The following is a 24190-nucleotide window of genomic DNA, read 5'->3' as shown; positions in this document are numbered from 1 at the left end:
GCAAAAAATAGTGGTTTTTAACGACGAGATCTTTTTTCGTATCGATCATCACCATGCAAGGATGTGTCTCTATCACTTTGATGTCTCTTCCGTCTACTACAAATATTAATCGTCTTGTTATCCATGTCAGCTGCCAGTTACTTACGAGTCTGAGCGATGATCACCAGATTCATCACGATCTCTTCCTCTTCCTCTATCACGACCACTGTCTCTGCCACGATCTCGACTTTCGTCTCTATCACGACCGCCATCTCGACCACCATCACGGCCGCTGTCTCTGTCTCGATCTCTTCCAGAAGAGGACGAGTTTCGCCAGTTGGATGCAGAGGATGACGACTGATTACTTCCACCATGGCCTCCGTTACGAGGCATAGAAGATCTGTTGTTCATGTGTCCACCACCTCTCATGTTGGGGCGTCCTGGATTATTTCCACCATTTCCTCTAAAATCACCACCATCGAATCCCATGGGAGGCACACCAGGCATATTTGGGTTGAAAAAGGGCATACCCATGGGCCCTCCAGGCATATCAGGAGGGAACATGTTCATGGGCATGCCACCAGGTCCTGTAGGAAACTCCATAGGAAACATGTTGCCATCTTCCATAGTCATGTTGCCTTCCATCCTATCATTTTCAATGTCAACACTGACCAAAAAGAAAGCATGATCCCACTGCTTACATGTCATTGTTATTGCCACTACCACTGCCACCTTCACGATCTTTGCCGCCATCTGGGTTCTTGGGTCGATTGCTCATGGGCATATTTCTACCTGTACCTCTTGCATTGAAATTTCCTCCGCCACGGTTGTTTCTCATAGAGGGGTTTCCGCCTTGAGGTGGAGGAGGCATACCCATTGGCAAGCCCATCATTGGGTTGGGCATTCCTGGAGGCATGCCAGGCATACCAGGCATTGTACCGTCCATCATGCCAGGAGGCATCATCATACTCATGGACATGAAATCGCCTATATCCATATCTCCCATCATCTATACACAGTGTGCCGCATCCATGTCAGACCAAAAAAAAAAAAAAAATCAATATAGCAACACAACACTAACACACCTTTTTGTTCTCTCTCAACATCTTTTGCTTTGCACAGTAAGATCGCCATGTAATTTCATTGAAGCCATAGTTGAAATAATCAGTGATATCAGCACCTGGTTTACGCCAGGGTTTATCCTCTACATTGTCAAGATCGACATCAGTGATAGGTTGACCATTGTATTCTCCTACTGCTTCCAAGTTGATTCCACCCTGTGATGTTTTGGCTCCTGTGGCGTTGACGGTGGATGTAGATGTAGTGGGCGCTGATGAAGGTTTGCCTTGTTGACCGGGTTTGATATTTACAGGTGTATCTTTGGTTTCGTTTGTTGTGGTAGCTTGCTCTCCTTGTGCTTGCTCTGTTTCGGTCTCTTGTTGAGGTTCTTCCTCAGGTTCCAGGATAATCTCTAGATCCTATACCTTTATTAATGAAGCTCTAAAGTGCAACATGCTCTGGTGCCCTTACATCGTCACTGTCTTCCTCTTCCTCTTGATCGTTGTTTTCATCGCCATCCTTATCTACTTGCGCAGACGCTGCTGCTGATCCTGCATCTGTCGTATCTACCATTTCGCTATCAGCATCTGCCTTGTTTGTATGTTCGGCTGCATTTGTCTCGGCCTTCTCTTTTCTACACAAAAATTGAATTAGATCTATTGTGCACATGGCTATGTCGCATAATCACTCATACTGTTCAGCCCTGTTCAATAAAAAAAAAAAGACAGTTTAGCCAAGTGATTCACATCTAGTAGCAACAATAGAGCTTACTCCTTAGCATCGTTTTCATCGTCATATATATCATACAGATCGTCAACATCATCATCTGCAAAAAAAAAAAAAATACATCAAATAATAAGCATAGAAGTCGCGTAGTTCCCCTATAGCATCACCTACTTGTCTTGGTATCCAATGGATTCTTCGTCTTCTTGGTGTCCAATGCGTCAGAATTTCCGTATAAAAACTCATCATCTTCGTCTGATAAATGGCTCATGGCAATATGTGAAAAAGGTTTCTGAAAACAACAACAAAAAAAAATGACAATTACTACATTTTGAATGCGGATGCGAAGTAGTCACCCAGGTTGTTCAAGAAGGTATCACAGGCAACAGAGCTAAAAGCTTACAAATACGCGGAATTTTGATAGTTTTATGCTCAATGCGCCACAGTACAGGATCGAATTACAGAGTCTATTAAAAAAGATATAGTGAATGCCTCCATGTTTGGCCAAAGTCAAAGTGACCAAAATAACTTGGGACAGTTTATGTTTGCAAAGCAGTAATGAGCAACGCACAATACTGCTCCTGGATAGCATTTGCGCGGCATGCTAAGATTGGGAATCGTTTTACATACGTTTCTGATATGTCACTATTAAGTTGGAATTCGCGATTTTTCTTAAGATGAATAGATGCAACACTGAATCCTGCTCTCACTTCACTACCAGTTCAAAATATGACCATCATAAAATACAAGCTATAATACGCACCTATAAAGCTCAGAGTAAGGAAGATTGGGATTACAGTGATTTCGATGGTAAGCCAAGCTGATATGCATTGCCACATATAAAGGTCTGCTTTAAAGAAAAAAAAAAGAGTAGTCGGTCTGATTCCTACTATTTTTTTCATCTCGCAAAGTTCTTCTTATGAGCTTCCAGCAGCATCCATTACCAGCCAATATTAATTGAATCTCCGCTTCCTACTTTTTGCTTCAGATTGGACAGATTTTGTCCGAAAACAATTTAATCGACTTACTTTGCAAATTCGACTATGGGAAATGTGATGATCATCTTACACTTCATTAAGCGTTCTTGGAGCGCTTTTCAAGGCGCGTCCAATGGTACCAAGTAATATAAATGTTTTGGATAAACTTATTGAGTAAGTTACGAAAATATGAAAAGAGGTGTCTGGCCAAAATGTCGAAATTTTACATATCAAAGTCCCACAAAGATGATTTTAGGGGTTACGTTAGATCGATAGAAACATTTTGATTCAAGATATACCATAGTAAAAGTCTTCGTTATCAAGGTGAAAAACGCAATCGTTTGATTTTCGATGAAAACCATGAAGGGTACCTCATGCTTTTTGGTCGATTTTTTTGCCATGTTTTCTTTTGGCCCAAAAAGTTGAGCAAAGGTGTCAGGACGTTAGTACTACTCGAGTACAATTGTTTGGTGCTATTCTGACAGTCTAAAACGGCCTTGAACACGAGAAAACGCAGCTCAAGTGCACTCATATTTTGCTGTACTAGGCACACTCTTGACTAAAAAGGGATACTATCTGTATGACACTTGCCCGTATATGAAATAGCTACGTGTATATGGATGGAGAGCATCACATAAGAATCAGATCCATAGATAATATGAAGGGTTTTCATGTGTAAGTAGAGGGGTCAACATGAAAGTAGTAGTATTTTGATAAGATACGCAAGGGCAATCGGTAGTGCGAGCTGCCGCTGCGCAGGTTGGTTCTCACCGAAGCGAGGCGAAGGTAAAAAACCATCTGAAGCATAAACGCTCATGTGATCAGTGATTTTACATCAATCAACAATCTGGGTTCTTTTAACCTTTTAGCTATATTTAATTTTGCGATATTAGCCAAACCAAAACTATGGGAATTCCCATCACCAATGAAACTTGATGATTATTCATGAACTGCAAAATAAGGGCCAAGCCGATCATCTCATTTACGATAAAGTTGAGTTTCGGAAGAGGCTACAGCAAGGTGACGATGATCATCATCATATAAGTCTATTTAAATATGAGAAATCTTATTATTCATCTCCTCAAATTCATTTCCAAGACATTTGAGACATTATAATGTACACGTGCGCTGCTGGGTAAGACACTTAATATCTTACCGATACTTCAGGGGAGCTAAACTAGATGTTCTTGAAAAAAAAATATTCATGATAAAAATTCAAAATGGAGGGGGAGGGGAGTTATAGTACTCCATAACTTGTTATCAATACATGTTTCAAATATTAATCTCAAGTACATGAAAGCTGCCTTGATTTTGTGTCACTGCCAATGCGCAGTTGATCACCATATGAAGAACATAGGCCGGGTTAATAGGACTATAAATGGGATTTCAAACGACCCGTATTCATTTCAACTGCATGAAACAGCAATCCATTTTTTTTTACTCGGTAGCTTGCTGCTAAATATACTACTCCTATATAATTTTGGTTTTACTTATTTTGATGGATGTTCGCAGTGAAATCCGAGGCTATCTGGGAAGTTTTCTTTTTCAACAATAGTTTTGTCCCGAGTAACTATCGTTGTGGTTGAAAAATAAAAGGTTGGTCATCATGATACATGTTTTCTATATAAGCAAAGATATGAATATTAATCTTAAACCATGATTATACACCCAAAGACTTCAATGCTGTTGGTGCTTCTCTTTAAAAGAAAATTGAGGCAGAGTAGCTGAAACCGAAGGGATCAGAGTGTATAACAAGACACCGGTAATGAATTTAAGGCAAGATTCCTGATGGTGGGAGAAAGATTTAAGCCAAAGAGTTTCTTTCCGTTCTGCTGTTTTCGACCATGAAACAATGGATCCATGTTGTACTCAAAACGCGTCAAGCTCTTTTTCGTCTTGACATGTTGTTATGCTGCCATGGTTAACGTTACATCAATTTTTTTATACGAGGGTCTGTGAAATAAATGTCCATTGCTTTTACCGAATTGTATGATGGGCGCACAGAGATGGATTTGGGAACCAGTCAATAGTGAATTAAAATTAAGCTTTCCAAAGGTCTTAAATCAGACTCACACACACACACACACACTCTAGCACATTCACACACAAGCGATCCATCAGCGATACCTTCTGGCCTATAGCTTAATCCACAAACTTTCCAATTAGTATGACCAACGCACTGCGCATCAATATTGAGCTGTGTGGTACAAGACACGCTTTGTTTCCCAACTTGTCAACCCATGATTTAACAGGCAATTAGTGATTCTAAGCGTTGGGTATGTGCCTAATATTCTTTTTCATATATTCGCAAACAATACTTGAACAGCCCGGATCTGAGAATAGCGTTCTGTGAAGTGTCCAGCCATTCCTTGATAATTGAACCTCAGTTTCCTGTAAGAAGTGTGCACACCAGTAAAAAAAGAACATCACTTTGGTATACAAGAGCGCGGGATTTTTACGCATTAGGGCCGAGAGTTATCGCGATGGAGAGAACATTCCTTTTGAATAGCAATGAACATTTACAAAAAAAAAAAAGTAGTAAAATTAGGAATCTATGATGGTCCTCAAGATGTTACAACAACCACATGATTCCATTAGTATTTACATCTATAATATTTTGTACACACTATTATTATGATTATTAAGAACTTTATTCTGATGGTGGGAATACGGTAATTGCGCTTGATCTGACCCCTCCTTTTTTAAATTAATTCGGTAATAGCTATGTTTCCCGCAATACCAAAATGCATTGACAGCCGAAAGAGAGCTTTGTATTAAATAAAAACGTATGATGATACTTTGATAAGCTAATGCTTTTCAAATAAAGGCTAGGTCATTGGTGCCCTAAAGCCGCCGTGATAAAGGGGGGCGATCTTTTTGACATCTTCTTTAAATGGAAATACGAGTTATTGCCAAAATATTGCCCCGGATTCATTATTGAGATCTTGATTGGCTATCATACAGACATAGGAAATGAGAATGGAAAATGCTATGTAGAAACATTGGATCTAAAACTATTTTTCGAAGAATTGTAACTTCTTGACCGAGACCCATTCTTCACTCCACATATAAGTATCCATATACGAATCTTAAAATAGAGAGTCAACATTTCTGGAGTTGAGGCCTCGATCTCTCCAAGTTTTTTATTTCCTTTTTACACCTTTAATTCGGAGATCCTTGTATTCTTGGACATTGCACAGAGTAACAAATGCGGAAATCATGTCCGGCCAGTTTCTTTGCCAAGTGTAACCATATAAACTTGTTCGCATTAATAAGGGTAAGAAACGAAGCTGCTAGGAGTAATTAAGACAGCATGATAAAGCAAAAGAAAACTTCTATATCTAAATAGCTAAGCTTTGATTGTATCATCCTATTTTCTATTTTTTTTTCGCTTGATCTCTGAGAAAACTGGATTCTAGTATCGCTAAGTTTTATGTTTCTCAAACACAAGAAAAACCTATTTCGTCGAGTGTTTCTACAATTACGTCAGGGACGGGACTTCAAGGAGAAAGCTTTCTCAACCCTTTCTTTGTTTGATGTATACTCCATTTTGAATAGAAGGGTTATTGTTTAACACACTACTAAGAAGTCTTATTGTAGTTTGCCAAGATTCTTTCATCCGTAGTCAAGGATACAAATTAGAGCCGGGAAATGCTTCCATATATGGTTTCGGACATAGAAACAATATTGGATTTAAGCCAAAAAAAGGAAGAAAAACGATCGGAATTCGAATTGGAAAAAAGCACTGCCTTTGAATTATACAATGACAGCTCCGTATCATTCGAATGTTCTTGATGAAATTGTTTAAATAAAAAGGCCTTTTTTTTATTCTTTGTCATTCCTTTTTTTTTTTCTTCTTTTTTTTACATAAATTTCAATAACTAGCAAATAATCCAAATGTTTTACGATAATCCCTCCATCTCACCTCCAGCAGATAACATGCATCACTTTTCTTCCTTGATGGGAGATGATGATGGCAATATGAATCTGTTGATCAGTCCATTTGAGCCAGATCATGCTCAGTTGGGATACCCTGATAACTACAACACAACACAGCCTATGGTCATTTCAAATCACAGCAGCAATACCGATCTGTATGGTGCTTCTCCAATTGCCATGCCCAATACAAAGTTTGATGCAACAGCATCATCTTCTTCATCACCTCAATATGATATGGTACGTGTGGGTTTTCCAAAAAAAAATCATTTCTATATAAATGCTAATGCTTTGATTCAGCTTCACAATTTTGCGAACGAGTTTATTTCTCGCTCTCCCGAATCTTCTTCTTCAGCCGATTCCAATCTGGTTTCACCTCCACATCAATATTACTCCTCATCAAGCTACTCCGATTTTGCATGGCCTAGAGCTACTACTGGAAATGCTACGGCGACTACCGCAGCTCAGCAGCAATTGCAACACGACTACCATCACAATCATCATCATTCTAGCTTGAAGAGATCTGCTTCTGTACCACCTCATTTCCAAAAATTCAAACCCCATGTTCAAGATGGCATGTACAATCAGTTTCAAGTCACACAGATGCAACAACAACAACATCAACAGCAAATGTCAACGGCTCCCAAGCCACTTCCTATTCAGATCCAAAGAGTCAGTGCACAAAATACAACCACAGCCAAGCCATTGGACGCTGAAACCCATCGTCGTCAACTGGATGAAAAGTTGGAAAAGGTCAACTTTGATGATATTACTGTAGCTGAACTGAAGGAAATGTTGAGAGAGCGCGGCCTCTCTGCCACTGGTCGCAAGGCCGAGTTGATGAATCGACTCAAAGAAGAATATGAATTGCTCATGAGTAGAGGTGGTGCCGCCGCAGTTGCTGCCTCTGGTATTCCTGCAACTACCTCTCCTGCTTTGTCAACATCCCCACTCATTCAGCGTCGCTTAGCAAACATGAACATTGTTGATTCTCCAAAGAGACAGCAACAGAGCCGCTTATATGCTCCCTACTCGCCACCTGTGCGACATTCTTCCATCTCTGTTGGTCAATTGGGTATCCATCGTCTCGCTTCTTCTGTTCCAGAGAACCTGACTCAATCGTATTTGAATGATCAATTCATGATGAGAAAGCCCTCAACATTGCGCAAGAGCATTGGCGAAGAAGATCAAGAAAGAGGTAATGTATCCATGTAATAAACAGCCACTATAGTGTCAATGTACTCATACCACATGTCTTTTTAACAGAATGGATGCAATCTCTGAGCCTCTCTCCTCCTTCTAATAACTATTACCCATCTGTACCAAAGATTGATGAGGGTGCTGCCATGACTGATAATGCCTGCTCATCTGATATATGGGACGACCAAACACTCCAAACTTTCCTTAGTCAGATCTAAGCTTTATCCATTATATTACCACCAGTCAACAACAATCATGCATATGTAAATAACTAGCAATCCGTCCTTTTAGTCTTTCACTATCTCTTTTTTCTGTATTATCTTCTTTGTATGTATATTAACTTCATTTCACTGTTACTTTTCTCTATTATCTGCACTTGTTTACTTTCATTCCATTTCTTGTTGTAATAAACAAAACGATTACCTCGGCTAATTTTTACTATTACTATACAAAATTGGCATTTTCGTTTCTTGATTCATACTTTTATGAAATCCACCCATGAAGTCATTTTGGTCCATGCAGAATCTTCCTTGACAAAATGTTCATTTTAACAAAAGAAGAAGGTTTCATTTTGACACTTATGCCTATATCTGTCAACACTGGTAGTAAAATGACGAAATTTCGAAGGGTTTCAATTCTTTCAGATTAGGTTGAGGCTAGTGCTTACGTGAATATCTGTATATTTGATTGGTATGATGTAAAAAAAAAGAACTTTATTATCATGTCACTATCAACGGCTTGATCCGAGCTTTTGTCTACTAAGATGGTGCTAGTAGCTACTAGGCATGGTGCCATTATATGAATGTGAAAAATCAGGTGCCTTTACGGTTGCTGAGACAAAAGGTTATACGATGCCATGATGCGATATACGATGAAGGCAGCATTGCTAACTAACTATTTTAGTTCCACTAATACCAGATTACACGTATATGATGTTAAGTAGACTGCAAACTTCTACTGAAGCTATACTGGCCGTTAAACTAGCGTAGCACATAACAGCAGTCTTGATGTTCCTAAGGCAAACGTGTTTGTTAGCAATTAGCTACACGAATAAGTATTGTAAACTTACTGTACCATTTGGATTAGTTGGCGAGGTGGTTGGAGTTCAGGAGGGCGATTCCCAGTGGCTCGCAGAGCTTGCAGAATACAGATCATGTTCATGCAGGCAGGGACATCCCGGTTCCAGTATCTGTATTCCATGCCTGGAATACAATGCCTTTCGTCAGGGCGGCTTATTACGTATCTAAAATAGAAAGAGATAGTATATAGTTTATTAGAGTCTGCACAAATAATCTTGATAAAGAGGCAACTACAAGGAGTTTGAGTTTATCATCTGTGCTTTTGAAACAGTGCTCTCTTGAGGCTTGGTCTCTTTATTCATGTGGCGGTAGCGTCTAGTCTTGCGCATCTTAACTTGGAGAGGCTTTGTGAACCGAAAAATTTGCGGGTCGTCAGTAGTGCTGTCTTCACGCATAAAGAAGAGGATGTCTCGCCTACCAGGATCAATCACCACATAGTTCTCTTGAGGGATTTCGTTTCTTTCAAGGTCACCAATGTTTTTGAGTGTCTTCTCGATCAGCAGCAGGCAGTTCTGGGCTCATATCAAAACCAATATGATCATGGACTCGCTTCAACGAGTAGATCACTGTGTTTTTTTATTTATGCATCCAGAATACAATACAACGTGTAAATTAAAAGATATTGGGTATGTACAAATATATTGCTTTTCTCTAGCTATCATACAGGGTATGTCTTGTACTCATTGACAACAAAGATTGTTACAATCATCGACATGACTACCGTCAACTCGATATTAGTTTCACCGCTCTAAACGCATGCTATGCTGTACACTCACCCATCCATAGATCCCATTTGTCTCTCATGAAGCTTCTGAAATTGACGACTTTTTGTTCCTCCATCTCATCAATCAAATAAGTATTTACAATGCTATTCCTCATTCCCACAGCTACAACAGATATCAATGTAAGTGAACTTGCAAGCATTGCATTGGGTTTCTTTAAAATGGTACACATACAGAGATAGTTGGATCCTTCACTACTCCAGAACATGGCGGCGCCAATAGGCTATATACAAATAACATGGGGTAAATACACACGCAGCCTGTTTTCCCTAAACACAACGTACCGCAATAGATCCAATTTGGCCTTCCGTGGGTGAAATCACCATCCTCAAAATCCATTCTAGAGGCTTCTCTAAATGATGTGGGCTGCCGGTCAGCGGTTTCGATTCAAAGATACTACCCACATCGCCCCATGCCTTTTGAATTTGGTCTCCTGAACCTCGCTTATAGATATAGACAGAGTTGGCTTTTGTCCATACAGCGAGCAATGTACCGTTGGCATTCAATTGCACACCGCGGATATCAGTGGCATCAAACGCCGTGTCACTGGGTTCCACTGAATCAGGTACCTGCATGGTGTGATAAAATTCGTGCAAATAGTCGCCATCGCTAGTTTTGTACAGATATTTTCGCTCATATTCGTTATTCATCAGAGCACTGAGGTTGTCTGTAAAATCCAATGTTTGAAAATCGTTTCGAATGAGAGATACCACCATTGTTTTTGAATCTTTTGACCGAGAAATAGAAGGCACGGGCATGTTGACCAACGTGCGCTCGTGATGAAAATGTGCTCCATCTACAAATGCCATGTACTCTAGGTTCTCATCGACAAAAGTACTGTCCTACTCACAATAACCTCAGTTTCCTCTTTTCACGCCCATGTTCCCAAGTCATCCGCACTCACATTTGTATTAAGATGGTCCCTGAGTATCCATTTGCCCTTCTTTGTGCCTTTATCGGAAGATGTGAGCGCTGTACCATCTGAAATTGTGACATTTGTGTGAAATAGACTCTTGGTTTTGTGAATATCGAGCGTGAATACACGGTACGTTTCAATGCTTGAATCATGGTGATCAGCTAATGCATTGCCTGTAAAAAAAAAAAAAAAAGTAGCATCTTACTTACTTTGGCGAATACAATTTGCATAGTAAATTGGCATGCGATTCCGTTCCTCCAGGTTGATGGTAGGCTCTGACAAGATCGCCTGTTTGACCGACGGTTGTTGTGATCACCGAAGATTTTTCTGAATGAGGCGACTTGGTGAAATGATCAGGAAATGCAACAATTCTAAATCTATATGCATCGGGATCACTGGAAAAATAGATGAGAAAGATGGTTTAAAATCACATTCATGCATTTATCTTACCGAGAAAATAATATCGAATCCTGCTCCAGCGAAATTGCATTGATCATTGTGTTGCCAGGCATCAAGATCTCCTTGTATTCGTAGCTGACTGCTCCATCGCTATTGTCATTTGCTAAGTAATAGACTCGCACAAAGTGTTTCACTGTATCGTTCTCGAGTATATGGAATAGCACTGTAAATTGAACAGAATCACTGTTTTCGGGGCTCTTTGATACTTTAGTGATTGGCCCAGACAACAAATGCCTAAAGCAATCTTCCCACTCTAACAATCGAACAACGCAATCAGTATATGAGAGATACATGCAATGAACCCAATGCTATACCAACCTTCTTCAGGCTCTTCTTTCAAAAGGTCGCCTTTCTTCTTTCTTGCTTGAATCACCAGCCCTATACAGCGTCATTGATCAATGATGATGCTCTGGCTCAATTTATACTATGCAACATATATACCATTCACATTCACCTTGACAGAATCCACACCATGCACAAATCCTCGGTTAGTATCTAATACAGCTTCGTAGTGAATATGCGTTCTGTAGATATAGCCGTCGTGTTCTGAAAGTATCACTTGAGATGGCTCGTTGGATCTTGTGCGTTTTGGTACGAATGCTTGCATAATGACAGGATGAGGATATGGAGTATCTTGTAACAGGCTTATTAAGTAGATCATGGCAAGTCCTGCTATCAATAATACTAAGACACGCCACTTCATTTTGTATGGTAAATATACTACTGGAAAAGAAAGGACAACATCTGTTGCGGAAACAGGTCCCGCATTCAAAGCGTTGCTGGATGTGTACAGACACTGCAGCGATAAATCATCCTCCGCCTTCTGTTGCCCCTCCCTTTCTTTTCCTTTTTATTTATATACAGATTTACAACTGCTAATATATATATATTATAAAACAAATCATACGAAAAAAACAAGAGAAAAAAACCTGTATCTTTGTTAGATTAAATGTCTTGTAATTTTCCGCACGAACTTGAACCCTGTTTAGCTCGTCTTGGGACTACGCCAGAAGGTAAATACTTTGCCTCGTCAGTGTTTCACTATAGTAACAAGGTTATTATGTCTAGACAAACCTGCTTTCATCAAGGAAGTGTATGCAGTAGACGATATAGAGACACTGAGACAGATTATCATAAGAAAAGAGAGAGAAAGACAGAGCATTGCCAATGATTTAGAAGTAGCAGCTAGAATTGGTCTCGTTATTTCTGAAACAAATGAAGCCATACAACTCAAGGTACCACGATGATGGTTACCACGGCAACTGTGATTCACACTTTTTTATAGCTCGAACATCTAGAAAGAGAGAACAAGATGCTTCAAGACGAACTTAGATTACGAGCCAACGACGCAAAGAAAGACATCAATGCTGTAAATGCAACGAATGATGGTTTATTGCTTTCAGAAGAAGAAGAAAAAATCTACCTCACGCAAGAATTAGATCAAGCGCGAAGAGAGTTGACGAAATTTAGAAGAGAAATGGATGGTCTATCTGCTCAACTGAACGATATGGCATCAGAGATGGTGGATTCTCGTTCAAAAGTGAGTGTTTATGCAAAGAGGCTGGCAGAAGTGGAGCAGAAACTAGCGGCAACCAGGGATGTGAATACAAATTTGCAAGCTCTGTTGGATAAAGCGCTTACTTCACAGAAGCAATCGAGCTCGAATACCTCGCATTTGGTCAAAAATATTCAAATGGATCTGTCCAGGGTAAAGCATCTAATGCAGATATGGCGTATAAGACTATAATACTCACAGTAAGATACAGGTTGTTTCTGAAAACGAGCAATTGCGAGCACGTATTGCTGAACTCGAAAATCAACAGATTGAATGCGAGGAAAAGCTGGCTGCCATGGTGATTCAGGCACAAGAATATGCAGCTCGATTGGAGCAAGCGCAAGACACAATTCATAGTCTGAGTGAGCCTAAACTGTTGGATGAAGACGATTTCCCCAGCATGAGCCAACACAGCGGCTTTAATTCATTTTCTGTCTCATCACAGGATGGCACCAAGGAAACTGAAATTACAAAGGTACGTAGTAGCCTACAAATGTCATTACGCATCACACACACACACACATATATATATATTGACTTTGTATGTGATGGCCGGCACACAGGGGCCTGTATTTTCTGCAGAATTCAGACAAGAAATGCAAAAAGAAATCGAACGCAATCTGAACCTAAGGAACGAAATCCGCCATCGCATCATTACAGCAGATTCAAACAATACAGACAAGAAGAAGTTGCAAGAAGGACTAAAGTACCTTGTATCGGAACGAGAGAACGCTGGATTAGCCAGTTTATCTACCAGCACCAGTTCATCCACCAACTCTTCCATCCTGTCCACTGTCATGAAGAAGGAAATGATACACACCACTGCAGCTGCAGCAGTTGCAGCAGTAGCAAATACAGCACATAATTTAAATCCACATGCATCCCACACTATTCATACCACTACCACCAACAATCATACATCTAATATATCTAATACATCTAATACTATAAATAATATAAATCATCAGCATAGCCACCACGCACACACATCGCAAGCATCATCACCATCGCCGTCAAATGCAGGCGTAGTAGAAGAAGAACCCAAGGCCCCCGTATTGAGGCCAGCGAGCTTCTTGACTGGATTTGGTGGATTTGGATCTGAAACAGGGCTAGGCATTGGAGGCAACTTCATCACCAGAGGTATTCCGCCAAGAGGTGCTTTTGCTGCTACATCGGGTGGCGCTTCTGCAGCAACAAACGCATTGTCTGCCTCGCGTGGTGATGGACCTAGTATATCCACGCGATTCTTTCAGAGATTGGCTTCGAGATTAGATGATTATGACAAGAAGGTTCCTTCTTCAATAAGCAAATAAAGCAAGTCTATATTACCCTTCTTTTTTTTTTTGTTGTTGCACAACAGAAATGTACATATGGTTCAAGTTTGGCATTGACATGGTTTGATGTCCCGAAAGAAGAGGCCGTTGCCCTGACTGAATGATGATCTGGCCACTCGATTCTGTTAAAAAATGATGCTATTTTTACGAGCTCGACTTGCAGTAGCTCACATTTGATGCTTACACTTTCATATGTTGCTTAAGCTCCATAACGAAGCTAGTTGCATCAATGAAATTGTTGCTCCCCCCTAGAGAAAGAAATGCTCATTTCAGACGAGATTACAACATTACGTCCTTTCTGTGAGCACTGCATTCGTCGTACTCGGTATGCTATATTCTCTCCCCTCTTCTACTCCCTGTTTTCTATTATCATACCTTAAAAAGTCATTTTGATAATAAAGAAATCATTCATCCCATTGATTGGCTCACATCATGGTTATGTTACATTTTGCACACATGTTGACCAAAAAGGACACTGAAATTTATATATCCTGTTCGAAAATTTTTCCCTTCATTTCCTTTTTCCCTTCTTACTTTTTTGAACATTGCCCCTTCCCCCCCTCCTCCCCTTTTATTCCAAAGAATATGGCTAGTCTCACTGAAGACTTGGAGTCTGATTCCTCCGAGGAAGAGTGGGTTATTGGTGCTATTAGCGACTCAAAGCAAAAACTAAAGTCAACACAACATGTGCCACACCAAAAGCATAACGCTCATGGCAGAAGCAGGCCTACTCTATCCGCTGCTTCATTTCGTATAGCAAAAGCCTATTTACCGGCTTCTGCAAAACCTTTTCAACCTGCGGCTGCTGCTGCTGCCTCCTCGACAAAACCCACATTATTAACAACAACAGCAACAACAGCATTCCCAGCCCAAAGCGAAACAAACAACACGCCCGTCGCACCTGTGCTGGCATTCGTACCCTCGTCAACTCACATCTCCAACGAAGAACTGGTGGACATTTGCAAAAACATGGACGACGCATGCTTGGTCAACCGACTTGTCAATGTGTACAAGAACGTTGAAATCTACATTCGTATCCGCGAGATTGAAACTGGATCCGTGATTGAATCAAGGCTCAAAGACTACCTCCACTATTGCAATGATCCCTGTGATTTTATTCTTGTAAATGACTCGATCCCGTGCTTCTATGTTTTGTAAATTAACATGTGTTTTTATACATTGCTATAGAATACCTTGGTGACATTGTCCAATTACTTTGCCGACAACCCCAAGAACAAGGATTTGACCAGTAAATTCAGACGATTGCTGGCAACCAACCTCTGCAGTGCACTCGCCAAGTTCTTGAATACACCTCTTGAACAAAAGATTGAACAGTGCAAGGCAAGACTTGCGCCAGAGCAGCAACCACAGCAGACAGAAGAAGTGGATTTGATTTCATTTGCTGATGATCATGACGAAAAGCAGAGCGAGGATGTTGATTTGATATCATTTGACGATGTGGATCAACACGACCAGCAGCAACATACCGTCAACGATCAATATGAGGATGAGGATGAGGATGAGGATGAGGATGAGGATAAAGAAGAGGAAGAAGAACATGTCATCACTCTGGCAGACATGCTCGGTATGCCAGCTGATGTGTTTGATCGATATACCCTAACTCGTGATCACCAATTGAAACTCGTTCAAACGATTGAAACGATACCATCGCCAGTTGTTGTCTATTATGCCATGGATGTCTTTGACCTCCCCGCATTGATTGCTTCTGGCTGTGAATTAGAGGACGATGGATTGAAACTATGCCGTTCTCTGATGAAGCATGCCTACTACGATGAAGCAGTTGCCACCATTCGTAAACTCGCATTGTTCTCTCGATTCCCACCCGATACCACTGCAGATCATTTCTTCACTGCAGGTCATGGCATGTGTCTCCCTTCACTCTATGCGGATCACCCTGATCTTCAAAAGCAATTGCTGTCTTTTATCAATAAACAACTTCGGTTCAATTATGCTGGTAATCTCGATGTTGTACCCCAAATCTACTTGAAGGATCTGTTTGATGGCACGGATAAGACACATCAATTATCCAGATTGAAGGAACGTAAATTCCAGAAAGACTTGGTTAATTGCGGCGCAAAGATCATGAAGGAGCTGGATATCCAATCAGGCGATGACTACTACTTTATACTGCTCTCACAACGCTACGCTTGTTTGCGTTACATTCTTGCTCAAAGGGCAATTCAGCAGCTTGAAGATGACGACACCTCCATTGATGCTAGTTCCAACTTTAATGGCTTGATTGACCTCGTCTGCCAAGATGATCCTGTCTTGGCTCGTCTGGCTATCAAGGAACTGATTGACACGGGTGATGTGGTGGCCCCGCCTTATTTTGCTTCATTGTACAAACAGCAAGAATTCTACTGCCGCTACAATGCTCTACCACTGAATCAACGGCTTCTGGGTGTTGTCAAAGGAGAACAACTTTCCCGTCATCGCACCCAATTTTCTCGCAAGAAGCCGGTCAAGACACAGCCTGAAAACTTTTACCGATTATCGCCCCATGTCAAGCGTGTCCTGGTGGATTCTGAGGCAACACTGCTGCAAATGAAAGGCATCCTTGCAAGTACAACGGTCTGTGGTCTGGATACGGAATGGGTACCTACATTTGCCAAAACTGGATTTGTAAAGACGGCGCTTATGCAAATTGCTTCCGATATTGATGGCTATGTGTTTTTGGTGGATCTCAAGACCATTTTTGAGCCGCAACATGCTCGCTTGTATCATTTGACTGAAGAAATCTTGCGTCGTTTATTTGAAGATGAAAACACGGTTAAATTAGGTAAGAATGGAGAATGTGTGGCTCGCACCGGATCCTTGTCAACCTAACATTGGGCGATTGATTTCTTTTTTTTTTTTAGCATTCGACTTTTCTGGTGATTTAGACCTACTGCACCAGTCTATGCCTTCATCCCAGCAATGGAAGATCGAAGAGTTGGTTGACTTTAAAAATATCAAAACATTGGGTGGTAAAGCCGTTGCCGGTGGTCTGGCAGGTGTGGTTAATTCATTTCTCAATGTGTCCTTGAACAAACGCCAGCAGCTGAGCAACTGGGAAAAGCGTCCTCTTACTGAAGAGCAGATCATTTACGGTGCTTGCGACGCATACTGTCTACTGGACGTCTATTATGTTCTTTGCCAACGCAATCATCCGTTTGTAAAAGATTTGCCTCGATCTTCCTACCTCAACGACACACAGGAACGCTTCTCACCAAGCTCCTTGGGTATCGCTGATAACACCAGCTCTTTCTATCAAGAAGCACAATCACAACCACTACCCCTATCCTCGTTTTCACCTTGTTCCTCTTTACTACCGTCATCGTCAACTCATCGTGCCCCACCTTTTTGATTATTCCAGCATACTTTTTCTTTTGTTGATTCTCTTCCGTTTCCCTCTCTTCCTCTCTCTCTCTCTCTCTCTCTCTCTCTCTCACTCTCTGTCTCTCTCTTACTAACTTATATATATACACACATACACCTACACCTACACACACACACTTTTTGAGAATAAAATTACATGTGTGTCGTCGAGTCTATTCTGATTTCATGAATTAAAATGCTTTATGATTACTGTATTAATTTTGAGTTCCTGACAAGCAGAAGTTTCTTCTTTACATGCTTGCTTTGGCAAGATCAAGGCCAGCCTTAAGTTTAGCGGGTACTTCAGGGTTATAAACCAAATGGTTAAGAGACTTGACAAAGGTCCAGCCATTAGCACCACTCTTGACAGGGTAATCCAAGATGGGAGGAATAGGGGTCTTGACGCCAGGAATTCTATCCGTGGTGACAGCCTTGGGGTTACATAAACCACGAAGGCCTTCAATACCAGAGAAACGGCCATAACCACTGATACCGACACCACCAAAAGGAAGACCTTGACAGAGATAGTTGACAGCAAAATCATTCACGTTAGCCATACCCGTCTTGAGTTGCAAGCACATCTTTTCAGCAAGCGCTTTATCAGCAGAGAAGACAGATGAGCCAAGACCAAAGGGACAAAGATTAGCAACACGCACAGCATCTTCAGGACCATTGTGCTTCATAATCACCATGATGGGGCCAAAGACCTCATTGTTGGCAATGTCCATGTCAGGGGTGACATCCACAAGCAAAGTAGGTTCAAAGTATTGGCCATGCTTGTGCTTGGGATGATGGAAACGCTTACCACCGCGAAGAAGACGAGCACCACGAGAAACAGCTTCTTGAACAAGGCCTTCCAATCTCTCAAATTGGTTACCCATGGTCATGGCACCACAGTCGACGCCTTCACCATCAGCAAGAATGGATCCTTGGCGAAGCTTACCAATACGCGTGTTCATCTCTTCAACCACCTTGTCATAAATTTCAGAGGCAACAATGATACGCTCAATACCAATACAATTTTGACCGCAGTTTTGGAAAACACCACGCATCAAGACAGGAACAGCTTGCACCAAATCAGCATCCTTCAACAAGATGGCACAATCTTTACCACCCAATTCAAGGACACAGGGGACAAGGTAATCAGCGGCGTTGCGTTGAACGAGCTTACCAACAGCAGGGGAACCAATAAAAGTAACATGATTGACACCACAACGAATGACCTCCTCGCCAACATCAGCAAAACCACTGACAAACTGAACCAAATCGGGATCCACGCCGTTAGCAGAGAGACATGTCTTAATGATCTTTTCATAGTATCGAGAAGACCAGGCCACATATTCCGAGCATTTCACAATGATGCCATTACCAGACATGAGGGCAGAAATGACAGGACCCATGGCGTTGTGGAAGGGGTAGTTCCAACTGACCAAAGCAGCAACAACACCCAAAGGTTGATACACGACCTTGGAATTCTTGTACATCATCATCAATCCAGGGCTACGGTAATCATCAGCCAAGACAGATTCACCATTATCAATAGTCCAACGCAACTTGGCACAGGTGGTGATGACTTCGCCCAACGAAGCATCAATCACTGATGTGCGTCGCCATGTCAAGTCAATAAGATAATCTCAGTAAATACAAACACCTATAGTTTACTTACTCGTTTTTCCGGTATCTCTACAATCAGCTTGACAAATAGCCTCTTGATTCTCCAAAACAAAAGCCAACAAGGAACGAAGCACAGCTTTACGTTGTTCAAAGGAGGATTTAGCCCACTTTACTTGGGCTGCTGCAGTGCGCTCATATAATTCTTTGATGTCCTTAGGAGTAGGATTGGGAATAGTGTCAATAAGGCAACCAGTAGAAGGATCAAAGCACACAATATTTGAAGGATCACTAGCATTCTAATCATATAGTGTCAGTAAAGCAAGAGAGAGAGAGAAAAACGCGTCGAGGATACACATTTGATACTTACACGAAGAGTAGGATTCTCAAGCACTTGTCCAGTCCACTTGGGGTCGGCAGCTATATGAGAGCAAATTATTTTAAGTACATGTGCTCTTTATTGGGTTTTGTCCATGTATTCAAGCAAGCAAGATCCACTTGAGAGATACATGTTGACAATACGAGGGGGGATTTTTTTTTTTTTTGCTACTTTACAACATTGGTATTACCTTCAGGTGCTTTCACTGTAAACTTCTTGGGAGAAGGAGTAGCAAACCAGTTTAGAAGAAGCCAACTGACCAAGGCGCCTAAACCAACAGTGGCCCACTGTGATAATGTCATATCAATAGCCATATTTTGATGTGTGAAAGAAAGTTTAAAATGCAAAAAAAGAAAAAAAAAGCTGCCACTTGTGCCGTTTTATGGGCAGGTCTGGCTTTCAATAAAGGTTATTTTGTGTCTCTCAATATACACAGCTTGAATGATCCGTTTGGTCTTCTGATTGAAGCATTGGTTGTACAATAAAGCTCATGTACATAGCATCAAATGCAATAGACATGGATTAAAAGAGTAAAACTCGCAGAACATCCTGAGATATGCAAATATATATAAAAAAGATTCTTGTATAGACAATCGTGTCTGACATCTGATAAATGTTTTAATGTACAATTTCCTTATTGTGGCATTTTAATTGCTAGGAGTGATGTGCAGATTCAATGGCAAAACGTTATGAATATATCTTGATACAATGACAGGATGTGAGTTGTTATAGTAGACATCGCTAAAGGCGACAGAAAGCGCTGCCAGATGTTGTTCCTGAAAACATGATTCTCGTTGTAATTCATGTAAGATGACAATAACTATTGGGATCCTGAGTAAAGAAGAAGAAGAAGAAGAAGAACGGCAAGCCTGAAATCATATCAACGAGCATGCTCACATTCGAATCGACTCTCAAATAAGATTGGAGCTAACTGTTGGTGGTTATAGGCGCACTCAGCATCTGTCAACTGTCAACGAGATTACAGCCATCATTCTCAAAAAAAAAAAAAAAAATCGGCTACATGTTTCAAAGATATTCTCATTACATATCGAAATAGCTTTTTTAGCCAGTGGCAATAGTCTTTTTTAAGCGAATAAATGAAGCGCATACTGCCTGCATGCCATGTTGAAATGCTGCAGATCAAGATGAGGAAGCTGCAATTACATATATATTTTGAAGATGAGTCAAGCTGGTCGGCATTGTCAGATACGAACAAGCCCAATAAAAGCAAAAGAGAGTATTCAGGCTAAGCGCTAGTCCTTTCAAATCCTTGACCCTCATTTAATCAGCATCCCAATCCATTGTCATCATCAGAAAGGCATTTTGGTCAGCCAGCAGCAAGCCGCCGCCGCCAAAACACTTTCAAACTCAGTTTTTTTTTTTTTCTATTTAAGATTGGACAGATTTCGTCTTTTTTCGACTTTTTTAATTTATTTTATGATATCCGACTATATAAACTGTGATGATCACCCTACGCTTCCTAATACATTATTGAAGTGCTTTTCAAGGCGCTTCCAATGGTGCTAACTATAATAAGTGTTTTGACTGAACTTATTGAGCAATTTAATAAAATTTGAAATGAGGCTTTTTTTAGCGAAAATAGTCATATTTTGCATATGAAAGCCTCATAAAAGTGGTTTCAGAGGTTGGTTTGGATCGAGAGACACATTTTGAATTAATATATGCCCTAGTAAAAGTCTTCATTTTCAAGGTGAAAAATGCGATTGTTTGATTTTCGATGAAAACCATGAGGGGTACCTCATGGTTTTCGGTCAGTTTTTGGCCATGTTTTTTTAGGTCCCCAAAAAGTTGAGCAAATGTGCCAGGAAGGCACTACTACTCAAGTACAATTGTTTGGCGTTATTCCGGTGGCTCAGAAAGGTCTACATGTCAAGATATGAAGGCTAGAAGACCGTCAAATTTCGTTGTGCTTCATACATTTGCTTGTGTATGAGACAAATGTGCTGATTGAGTCAAATCCTACAGCATCCTACTTCAAACTCATCATCGTTGCCAATAACCAAAGAGGTTAAATATCTATTGAAAAAAAGATTTGGAGTAGATCCGGAATCAGAAAAAATTGAGGCCTAAACGTTTATCAAGTGTGGGGAAATAAGCTTCATCCAGAGAAACAAGCCCAGTTGTGTCATCTTTCACATTTTCTTGACATTCGATTCCCAGTAACCTTAAAAATCAAAAAGTGTGTTGTAGACAGAATAAATATTTTTATTTTTGAAAGAGTTAGATATAAAATTGGAAACCCATGTATTGCTCTATAAGAAAAGTAACTGTGAATAGAAATTAAAATAAGTTTTTTTTTTTTTTTTTTTTTTTTTTTTTTTTGTGTGTGTGTGTTTGTATGTTGTTGATGTTGATTGAATAAGTATATAAAGATGAAGAAAGAAGAGATGCATGGGAATGGAAAAAACTATATACAAAATGATGTTATTAAAAGAGGGGATCCAACAAATTACTGGCGGTAAAAGTGTCTTCAATGGTTGTATTGTACAATTTCGAGAGATCGGCTGCAGTTGTCGTCGTGGCTGAACTGTCAATCACCATGTTGTAGAATGGATCGTCTGTAGCGGTAGAGGAAGACATGATAAAGTTATCAAAGAAATCAGCAGAGAAAGGATCGTTGGGCATAGTAGGGCTAGGAGTACAGGCAGTGCTATCAGAGGAATAAGAGCTGGTTGAGTTCATACGAGTGCTTGTGTTGCTGGCACTGTCAAAGAGCACAGAGGAATCTTGTAACAACAAATCACAGAATACAGCAGCAGCAGCAGCATTAGCAGCAGCATCGTCCTTGTTTTCTTCATCGGCCAGCGAGAAGCAATCAGCAAAGTCAAGGGATTCGGTTGTACCACTCATATTGGACATGGCAGGCGAAGCAGCAGCAGCAGCAGTTACAGCGCTATTCTGTTCATACAAGGCATTTTGAGCAGACAAGGCATCAGCAGTTAAAGGAACGGTATTCACAGGTAAGAGATCCATGAGAGAGGCTTGCTGGCTGACAGTGTTGGTCAAGGAGGGAGGAGGAATAGGTGCCACACGATTGGAGTTCTTGCGAGGCTGAAGCGAGGGCATAAACTTGGAGCGATAGATATCCAAAGCACGTTGAAGCATGTTCTTTTTACCAGCCAGATGTCTAGGGTTCAGCCAAGCCAATTTCCAGGCCAATTCATTACACATGGTTTCTTCCAGCCAGCGCGACGAGGGAGGATTGGGTTGAGCGATATTCATAACACGAGGGTAGGGACAGTTTGCCTTGCGAAACTCGATATTAATTTCCTCGAGATCAACAGACTCGACATTGATCTTGATACGAAAGCGTTGGTTGTTGGCGTCTTCAATAGCAATAGTTTTGGGATGATGGGCAGACTGAATGGTAACACCGGACAACGATGAGCTCATGTCCTGATCGTTTTCAGCATCGCCCTCACGATGCTTACGTTTACGAAGTGTGCCGTTCATTAGCTTTTCTTGGCGAGCTACACGACGAGATCGCATACTAGGGTAACGATTACGATAAGAATCAACAGCACGTTGAATCAATCCACGCTTACCAGCAATCTCATCTTTATTAAGCCATGCTAATTTCCAACCGAGCACATTACATTCAGTCTCATAAGCCCATCTGTTACCGTGATACTCTTCTTTGGGTAAATTAGCTCGAGGATAAACCTATACCAGGGTTAATCTTTGGTTCACCCTCAAAATCCAACGAGGGGCATGGATTACTTACACAGTTCTCACTCTTGAACTTGTCGTCAATCACCGAGAGATCGATTTGAGGAAGATCCGTGCGAATGGAATATCTTTTAAGAGTGCGATTATGAGAGTAGACAAACGAAACCCATTCGACGCCATCCTTCATTTCAGTAACAGGTTCATTCGGAGCTGATGTGCTATTGTTGTTGTTGGTGGTGCTATTGTTGGATTGTTTCAAAGCTGGGGTTGTAGTTGCAGTCGTGGAGATGGGAGAAGTGGGGTTGGCAGGTGAAAAGGATGGAGATGCGACGGCCGTTTGGGTGGTAGCGGGCGCCTTGTTGAGTCTTCTCTTCTTTACGTTACCCAATGTCTGTTCAATGGCAGAAATCTGATCAGGGGTCAATAGTTCCAACAAGAATTCAGCTTTAGCAGGAGCAGTGATGAGGTCTTGAAGACGCAACGAGGTGGGTGAGTGTAACATGGTGTTATCTGTATCAGTGGTGCAAAAGTCCATTTTAAGTAGTATTTCAAGATAGGGGTGGCTGTTTAGATTTGGGGTTAGATTAAATAGTTAAAGGTTTTTGTTGTTAAATAATGGTTAATAGAGTGGGGTTGGTTTGTGGTGATTTGTAGTGTATTTTTAAGATTGATCAATCATAAAAATAAAGGATTTGATCATGCATTCATCAAACACGTAAGAAAAAAAAAAAAAAAAAGAAAAAGAAGAAAACAAGAAGAAAAGATGGCAAAGCTGAAGCAAAAGGGTCATGATTTCATTGGGTTTATATACACCAGGCAAAAAGATTTTTTTTTAGGTTTCTTTCTAAAGTTGATGGGAGAATCAATTGGAAGTTCTATTTGTGCTACCCTGAATGTAATTTATATTTGTAATTTGCAACATGGCAAAAAGTAAAGCAACAAACATGGCCTTGATTAGTCTGTAATTGATCAGCATCAGCACTCGAGTACGGATAATGGCTGCTTGTAAGCACAATTGTATTCATTTTCTATTGTCTGTGCAATAAAACCACTATTTGGAACTGAGTGTATTCCGATCATTCCGTTAATAGCCGATAGTAATGATGATTCATTACACCCAACTGGTTAAAACA

General features: G+C 40.7%; 8 protein-coding genes across 8 annotated transcripts; 3 read left to right on the top strand and 5 right to left on the bottom strand.

The window, feature by feature from the left end:
* Positions 1-17: 17 nt before the first annotated feature.
* Positions 18-2032, bottom strand: ATC70_005398 (uncharacterized protein; the record flags this gene model as incomplete). Its single annotated transcript, XM_064824689.1, has 7 exons — positions 18-93; positions 146-625; positions 681-988; positions 1065-1457; positions 1510-1672; positions 1810-1864; positions 1936-2032. 7 exons carry the CDS (start codon positions 2030-2032, stop codon positions 18-20), a joined length of 1572 nt encoding a protein of 523 aa, XP_064680066.1.
* Positions 2033-6635: 4603 nt separating this feature from the next.
* On the top strand, positions 6636-8092 carry ATC70_005397 (uncharacterized protein; the record flags this gene model as incomplete). Its single annotated transcript, XM_064824688.1, has 3 exons — positions 6636-6914; positions 6975-7872; positions 7941-8092. The coding sequence occupies 3 exons, from the start codon at positions 6636-6638 to the stop codon at positions 8090-8092; spliced, it is 1329 nt and encodes a 442-aa protein (XP_064680065.1).
* Positions 8093-8793: 701 nt separating this feature from the next.
* EXO1_7 (Rad2 nuclease) lies at positions 8794-9074 on the bottom strand (the record flags this gene model as incomplete). The annotated part of the gene is made up of 2 exons (XM_064824687.1): positions 8794-8887; positions 8944-9074. 2 exons carry the CDS (start codon positions 9072-9074, stop codon positions 8794-8796), a joined length of 225 nt encoding a protein of 74 aa, XP_064680064.1.
* Positions 9075-9611: 537 nt separating this feature from the next.
* EXO1_6 (Rad2 nuclease) lies at positions 9612-11813 on the bottom strand (the record flags this gene model as incomplete). Its single annotated transcript, XM_064824686.1, has 9 exons — positions 9612-9670; positions 9730-9840; positions 9910-9958; positions 10020-10577; positions 10640-10793; positions 10861-11046; positions 11102-11363; positions 11429-11488; positions 11552-11813. The coding sequence occupies 9 exons, from the start codon at positions 11811-11813 to the stop codon at positions 9612-9614; spliced, it is 1701 nt and encodes a 566-aa protein (XP_064680063.1).
* Positions 11814-12059: 246 nt separating this feature from the next.
* On the top strand, positions 12060-13978 carry ATC70_005394 (uncharacterized protein; the record flags this gene model as incomplete). The annotated part of the gene is made up of 5 exons (XM_064824685.1): positions 12060-12123; positions 12179-12345; positions 12396-12818; positions 12877-13140; positions 13229-13978. 5 exons carry the CDS (start codon positions 12060-12062, stop codon positions 13976-13978), a joined length of 1668 nt encoding a protein of 555 aa, XP_064680062.1.
* A 606-nt stretch (positions 13979-14584) lies between these two features.
* ATC70_005393 (uncharacterized protein) lies at positions 14585-17366 on the top strand (the record flags this gene model as incomplete). Its single annotated transcript, XM_064824684.1, has 3 exons — positions 14585-15121; positions 15188-16799; positions 16879-17366. 3 exons carry the CDS (start codon positions 14585-14587, stop codon positions 17364-17366), a joined length of 2637 nt encoding a protein of 878 aa, XP_064680061.1.
* A 262-nt stretch (positions 17367-17628) lies between these two features.
* Positions 17629-19681, bottom strand: ATC70_005392 (uncharacterized protein; the record flags this gene model as incomplete). Its single annotated transcript, XM_064824683.1, has 4 exons — positions 17629-18974; positions 19044-19287; positions 19359-19408; positions 19558-19681. The coding sequence occupies 4 exons, from the start codon at positions 19679-19681 to the stop codon at positions 17629-17631; spliced, it is 1764 nt and encodes a 587-aa protein (XP_064680060.1).
* Positions 19682-21815: 2134 nt separating this feature from the next.
* ATC70_005391 (uncharacterized protein) lies at positions 21816-23592 on the bottom strand (the record flags this gene model as incomplete). The annotated part of the gene is made up of 2 exons (XM_064824682.1): positions 21816-23051; positions 23113-23592. The coding sequence occupies 2 exons, from the start codon at positions 23590-23592 to the stop codon at positions 21816-21818; spliced, it is 1716 nt and encodes a 571-aa protein (XP_064680059.1).
* Positions 23593-24190: the final 598 nt, after the last annotated feature.

The sequence above is a fragment of the Mucor velutinosus genome (assembly GCF_035048745.1).
Source record: "Mucor velutinosus strain NIH1002 chromosome Unknown tig00001544, whole genome shotgun sequence".
NCBI classification, from domain to species: Eukaryota; Fungi; Mucoromycota; class Mucoromycetes; order Mucorales; family Mucoraceae; genus Mucor; species Mucor velutinosus.
Note: the sequence above shows the minus strand (reverse complement) of the source record. Positions and strands in the feature narration are given on the sequence as shown.